At 42.7% G+C, this 7,620-nt stretch overlaps 1 protein-coding gene across 1 annotated transcript; it reads left to right on the plus strand.

Annotated features, from left to right (window-relative positions):
* The first annotated feature begins 252 nt into the window (after positions 1–252).
* LOC138893843 (uncharacterized) lies at positions 253–1,895 on the plus strand. The gene is made up of 2 exons (XM_070178507.1): positions 253–992; positions 1,601–1,895. Exons 1-2 carry the CDS (start codon positions 253–255, stop codon positions 1,893–1,895), a joined length of 1,035 nt encoding a protein of 344 aa, XP_070034608.1.
* The last annotated feature ends 5,725 nt before the right edge of the window (positions 1,896–7,620 follow it).

Here is a 7,620-nt window from a genome sequence, read left to right on the forward strand (position 1 = left end):
GATGATCATGTGGTACAAGAAGATGAGGTCCCGAACAATGTGGTGCAAGCAAACGATGAAGTAAGAATTGATATTGCTGACAATGTGGAGGAGATTCAAGATCAAGTGAACCCATCTAGGGAGCACAATATTGACATACCGGAACCGGTAGTGCCAAAGGTTAAGGCACCAATGCCAAGGCCTCCTCCTCCATATCCTCAAAGGCTTGCCAACTAAAATGGTGAGAATCAATTCAAAAAGTTCGTTGACATAATGACGAGTCTATATATTAATGTGACATTGGTTGAGTCTTTGGAGCAAATACCCGGTTATGCAAAGTTCATGAAGGACTTGGTGACAAAGAAGCGATCGATGAATTGTGAAACTTTAAATATGACTCATCAAGTGAGTGCAATTGTGCATTCAATGGATCCTAAATTAGAAGATCCCTGTGATTTCACAATCCCTTTTACCATTGGAAGTGCCGACTTTCCTAAAGCTCTTTGTGATTTTGGGGCAATTATCAATTTGATGCCCTATTCGGTTTTCAATACATTGGGAATTAAGCAACCAAGACCCACATCTATGAGATTACAAATGGCGGATCATACCATGAAGAGAACGTTGGGTATAATTGATGATGTGTTGGTTCGTGTTGATAAATTCACTCTCCCATCGAATTTTGTTACTCTTGATTGTGAAGTGGACTATGAGGTGCCGATTATTCTTGGTAGACCTTTTCTTTCTATGGGAAAGGCTCTTGTTGATGTGGAAGCCGGTGAACTCACTTTCCGGGTGGGTGATGAAAAGGTGATGTTACACGTGTGCAAATCTATGAGGCAACCGAATAGCAATGAAGTATGTACGTATGTGGGCATGGTGAATGATGTTATTATTGATGATACAAGTGCCACGATTAATGTGGATGACATGTTGGAGGCCGTTTTGCTAAATTTTGATGATGAGGAAATGGATGGCTTCATGGAATGTGTAAATTCTTTGCAAGGGATGGGGTCATACAATTATGCACCTCAGAAACTTTTCTTGGATCTTGAAAATAGGAAAACTCCTCCTACAAAGCCTTCAATTGAAGAGCCTCCTATCTTGGAGATGAAGCCATTGCCTCCACATCTAAGGTATGAATTTCTTGGCACTTATTCTACTTTACCGGTTATTCTTTCCTCTTGTTTGACTAACGTTCAAGTTGACTCTACATTGGCGGTGCTCAACAAGAGGAAGAAAGCTATTGGGTGGACTTTGGAGGATATTCGGTGAATAAGCCCCACATTTTGCATGCACAAGATTAATTTGGAGTAAGATGCCAAACCCTCCATTGAACATCAAAGGAAACTCAACGAAGCAATGCAAGAGGTGGTCAAAAATGAGATCATAAAGTCATTAAATGTCGGGGTTGTCTACCCCATTTCTGACAGTTCGTGGACTTCTCCGGTGCAATGCGTTCCGAAGAAGGGGGCATAACTGTGGTCACCAATGATAAGAACGAGTTGATTCCAACATGAATGTTGATCGGGTGGAGAATGTGTATGGACTATCGGAACCTAAACAAAGTCACAAGGAAAGACCATTTCCCATTACCCTTTCTTGACCAAATGCTTGATAGGTTGGCTGGTCGGGCGCTCTATTGCTTTCTAAATGGATATTCAGGCTACAATCAAATCCTTAATGCCCCGGAAGATCAAAAGAAAACAACCTTCACTTGTCCCTATGGCACTTTCGCTTTCAAGCCGGTGCCATTTGGATTATGCAATGCACCGACAACTTTCCAACGGTATATGATGGCGATATTTATGGTTATGGTAGAGGATTACCTTGAAGTCTTCATGGATGACTTTTCGGTAGTTGGGAATTCCTTTGATGATTTCTTGGCAAATTTGGCTAAGGTCTTGGCAAGATAATTGCATGAGAGCATTCGAATTGCTCAAGTTCAAGTTGACAACTACTCCCATTATCACCGCCCCAAATTGGAGCATTCCTTTTGAGCTCATGTGTGATGCTAGTGATGTGGCGGTTGGAGAAGTTCTAGGGCAACGTATCAACAAGATCATTCATCCAGTATACTATGCTAGTACGACAATGAATGATGCCCAAGTCAATTACACTGTGACCGAAAAAGAGCTACTTGCCATTGTGTTTGCTATTGAGAAGTTCCTCCCATACTTGATGGGCGCAAAAGTGATTGTCCACAGGGATCATGTAGCACTTCGTTACCTTATGATCAATAAAGATTACAAAGCTCGAATGATGAGGTAGGTGCTTTTGTTGTAAGAGTTTGAAATAGACATCCAAGACCGAAAAGGAAATGAAAACCAAGTGGCAGGCCACTTGTCTTGTTTGGAGGAGGAGGGGAGGCCACATGATGGCCTTGAAATCAATTACTCCTTCCCCGATGAGCAACTCTTAGCCATTTCAATGAAAGAGGTGCCATGGTTCGCGCATCCAACAAATTTTCTTGTGAGTGGTATTATCCTAGGTGGGTTCTCTTCAAATCAAAGGAAGAATCTCAAAGAAGATTGTCAAGACTATTATTGGGATGAATCGTACCTTTTCCGAATTTGTACGGATGGAGTGATTAGAAGATGTGTACCGGAGGAGGAACAATGTGAAATTCTTGGGGCTTTTCATTCTTCGCCATATGGTGGTCACCATGGTGGAGAAAGAATGGCGGCCAAACTGTTAATCTCGTCAAGCATTGTGATGAATGTCAAAGGGCCGGTGGAATCTCAAAGAAAAATGAAATGCCCCTCACCACCATTTTGGAGAATGATATTTTTGATGTGTAGGGTATTGACTTCATGGGTCCCTTTGTGAGTTCTTGTGGAAACACCTACATCTTGGTAGTTGTTGATTATGTGTCAAAATGGGTTGAGGCCGTTGCTCTACCCAACAACGAAGCGAGAAGTGTGGTGGCATTTTTGAAGAAGAATATTTTCACAAGATTTGGTACTCTGCTATCATAAGTGATGCAGGATTGCATTTTTGCAACAAATATTTTGATACCATACTCACCAAGTATGGTGTCACTCATAAAGTTACGACTCCCTATCACCCTCAAGCAAGTGGTCAAATGGAAGTCTCCAACTGGGAGATAAAGAGTATTTTGTCCAAAACAGTAAATGCTAATCGGACGGATTGGTGAAAGAAGCTTGATGATGCACTATGGGCTTATCGGACTTCTTTCAAAACATCTATCGGGATGTCTCCATATGAGTTGGTGTTTGGCAAAGCTTGTCACCTTCCGGTGGAACTTGAGCACAAGGCTACGTGGGCTTTGAAGAAGATAAATCTTGATTGGGATGTAGCTGACGCATTGCGGGTTGCACATTTGAATGAGCTAGATTAATTCCGGTACCATGCATATACAAGTTCGTTCTTATATAAGGAGAAGATGAAGTACCTCCATGACAAGTACATTCAGAACAAGGAGTTTAAAGAAGGTGATCTTGTGTTGTTCAATTGTCGATTACGGATGTTTCCGGGAAAGTTGAAGCATAAATAGAGTGGCCCGTTTGAGGTTGTGAGTGTGACACCCTTTGGTGCATTGGACTTGAAGAATTAAAAAGATGAGGTGTTTAGAGTCAATGATCACCGGGTGAAGCACGACCTGTGAAAAGTTGTGATGGCTACGTCGTGGCAGTGATTCATTTCAAGTGATGATGGTAATCTGCGTCGTGCCGTGACGTTAAATCAGGGGCTTCTTTGGAGGCAACCCGTGTTTCTTTTTTCTTTTTCTTCTTCTTCTTCTTCTTTAGATAGGTCTTGTTTTGTGCTAACTGGTTTTGATGTGTGTTGCAGGCATGAGTGTGCTTTGCAGGAACTATGCTCAGAGAAACAATGGCTAAGTATGAAAAAAGTGTGGACCGCACAATTTTGAATTCCACAACAGAAAGGGATCTACGGCCGCACAATAACTGGAGATTAAAAAATTGGAAACTCTCTGAAGTTTGCCTATCAGAGAAATGGCCAAAGTGCAGCCGCAGAAGGAAATGTGCGGTCCACACCAAAATTTGTGACCGAACTCAAAAATGTGTGGACCGCAGATAAACAAAGGGTAAATGTATAACAGGTAAAGGAGTGTGGACCGCACATGAAATTGTGCGGCCACACTCATCTCTTGAACTCTTGCCCTAACCGGTCAAGTATAAATAGTAGCTTTCTCACTACTGTTGAGACTTTACGAACACTGAACAATTAACACAAAGGCAAACACAGTGCACTCAACTGATTCACGCATCTAATACTCATTTCATCATCTTTGATTCTTCCTTGGCATCACTACATTACTGGTATGTTCAATTTATCTTTATATTTTTCAATTTTCTTTATTTTGTTCATAATTAGTTTAGTTATTTTTAGGCCTAATGTCAAATTCATCATCATGTGAGCTGAAGTTTGTGTGGGTAACTTTCAATTTGCTATTTGGGGATGGGTAAAATGTGTATCATGTCTAAATTGCTACTACCATGTCTAAATTGTGCGTGAATCAGAAACCCTAAGTTTACTGCCGATTGCTTTTGGATTGTGCGGCCGCACAAGGAATTGTGTGGTACGCATATCAGTAGGCTAGGGCATTTGGTGTAGAGTGGTTGTGCGGAACGCACTTGCAATTGTGCGATCCGCAAAAATTCAACAGCGGCCGCAGTAAAGTGTGTGCAGCCGCAGATCAAGCTATTCTCTGTCTTCAGAGAGTTGTCATTTTTGAAGTTTCAATGTGCGGTCGCATCAAAAATTGTGCGGACCACAGAATCATCATTGCGGACGCTCTTTCAAATTGTGCGGTCCGCACAACCCCATATGCGGCCGCACTAAAAAATATGTGGTCCGCACTTCCCCAACCTGCAACATGTTTTGTTCTTAAAATCTTCTGCTTACCTGCACTTAACTAGAACTGAATCTTGCTACTATTTTGTGCTGATTATGGTTAGATCACATGGTCGTGGTAATACATCAAAGGGGAGGGGTGAAGCTTCCAGAGGGAGAGGCAAAAGAACCTTATCCCTCGCCCTCCATAAAGTGATCAGTAAGAAAGCACCAACAGGCCGGGGTAGATAGCTGGAGCCCTCTGAATCAAGTTCATATGCCCCGTATAGGGAAGAATCGGAGGGTGACTCAGTGCAAAGGCAGCCTACTATGTAATCACAGCCACGGCTGCCCCAGGACTGAGAAATGAGCCTACCTCTTTTGAGAGTCCTTCTGAGGGTCAGAAGGGAACAATCAGGCTTCAGAGCCTTCATCTACATGTCCTCCTGACACACAGGCTACTACAGTGGAGGTGGATGAGATCCCGATTGATGTCCGGGGGGTGATACCAGAGTTGCAGGCCTCGAGAGGTCAAAGGAGAAGGAAGTTTGGCAAAATAGATTTGTGAGCCTGATTGTATTCAACAGGTTTCGAGAGTGGTGGACGCAGAGATCGCTCACTTTTGAGCGGCAGTTTGCGTTGAATGATCTAGATATATACAACCCAAATGTCTTAAGACAATTTCAGGAAAGAAAAAGGTGGAAATGGTTCACTCAAAGTGCAGTGGATTCCAAAGAGCACTTGGTTTGGAAATTTTAAGCCAACATGGCACACATCAAGAAGGGGACCAAAGTGACGAAAGTGAGGTACTTGAAAGTGAGGTTTGACCAAACCACCCTGAACACATACCTAAGGTTGGAGCATGTGGAGCCAGTGCAATACTTAGAAAAGCTGGCTCTGGGCGATGCAGCTCGCCCATGGCTAGCTGAGCTTCTGGCAGCTCCGGGACCACCACCACCATGGATCATAACAGGGATTCCAATTCAGCGGATCACAACAGGGATTCCTAAATTTTAAGGCAAAGGGATGGCAGACGTTTGTGTGTAGCATAATATAACCATGCCAGAATGAAATAAATCTACCAATCCCGCGAGCAGTGCTAGTCTCCTCGATCATGGTCGGGTACCAAATCAATGTGGGTGCCGTGATATCGGTCGACATATCCTTGGTTCCCATGAAAGGTAACACTTCCTACCCGTATCCCAACACTATCACTGAGTACCTCACATATGCGGGGGGTGGAACCTTGGGATTTTGACACCAGGGTGATGGCGAAGAAGCCTTTCTCGTTTTATTCGTTGATGGATGGAGGAAACCCAAAGAAGAGGGGTCAGCCCTCTACTACTGCAGGCCAGTATAATGAGCCTGCCAGGGTACCTGCTAGGATAGTTGACATGCCATATAATTCAGCACCTCCTTCTGATAGTGCAGCAGCTATGCTTCCGCCTCTTTCTTCAGTTCTTTTAGCATTAGTGCCTTCCACATCGATTTTGAAGCCGGTGCCCATGCCCGCTCATCCACAATCTGCGCTGCAAGTCTCCAAACACCGGCGAGCCTCAACAATCGGATGCAGATAGCCACTACAAAGATGACTGACATATCCAATGTTGTTGCAGCACAGTCATCCATCTCAGCACCCTAGATTCCTTCGATAGTGGAGAACATATTGAAGAAGATCTTGGAGAACCAGACCACCATCATGAACACATTGGTAGCATATGGCACAGTGATTGAGGAGCTCGGGAAGAAGGTAAAGAAAATGAGGAAATCCTAGGCGTCCAAGAAATCAATTGACAGACTGATGAGAGAGGTGACTAAGATAGGAGAAGTTTGTGATCTTCCATTTGACATGCTGATGGGGAAAGACCCAGCAACATCAGTAGATCCAGCCGCACCATCAGTACCAGCTGGCCAGTCTAATGAGCCAGTCATGGCTGCCGACACTACTGATGTGGTGCGCCAGAAGTTCACCAACCCAGTTACTCCCAGAGCCAGAGATGATGAGATCTAGTTAGAGGAGACTGAGTCCGGTGATGCTGCTATGGACACAAAGATGTCCAAGGCCGCATAGGGAGTCCTGTTTACTCTTAACTTTCCATATTCTTATTTTGTTAAGCATTGGGGTCAATGTTTATTTTTATTCAGGGGGTGGAGTTTATTTGATATTTGGATATTTGACATTTGGTTTGTAATAACTGATAACATTTTCCTCTTTCCTTTTATTTATGTATATATTCTTCCCTTTTTCTCTATTGATGTATATATTCTATATTTTCCCCTCTCAGTATGTACATTCATTTATGTCTTTAGTATCTTTCTTTGTAGCTTCTTTATTTTGTTTTCTTATTAGTCTATGTTTAATTTTGTAGTTTCTTTTTATGTTTTTAGTAGTCAATAAGCCGTTGTTTTCTTAATACCACGGTTCTTTCCAACGGTAGTTTCTGTGTGAACCGGGTGATTCTTCCCAACATTGGATGTCATGACAACCTTCTTAAGGGATTAAGTCCGTTTTTGATGTTTAGGTAAGAATAGTAGTGGTAATGAATAAAAGAGTCAAACATGCTTCACTTGGTACCAGCACACTTAACTACATGCTTATGGTTAAAAAAATGTTTCTCGGGAAAGAAGTAGCTCTAATTAGCAATTTTATGACTCTTGAGTTGACTTAGGCAATCATCGAATGGTTTAGTCGAGCCATAGTGATTTTTAATTTTGAATATGGTTGTTGTGGGCCCTTGACTCTATCCTTTTTATCATTCCATCTGCGTGAGAAGTGAGATGATTTTATTGCAAGTCCAAGTACCCGTGCAAATGGTCTAGAAC

The sequence above is a fragment of the Nicotiana tomentosiformis genome, chromosome 6 (genome assembly GCF_000390325.3).
Source record: "Nicotiana tomentosiformis chromosome 6, ASM39032v3, whole genome shotgun sequence".
Lineage (NCBI taxonomy): Eukaryota > Viridiplantae > Streptophyta > Magnoliopsida > Solanales > Solanaceae > Nicotiana > Nicotiana tomentosiformis.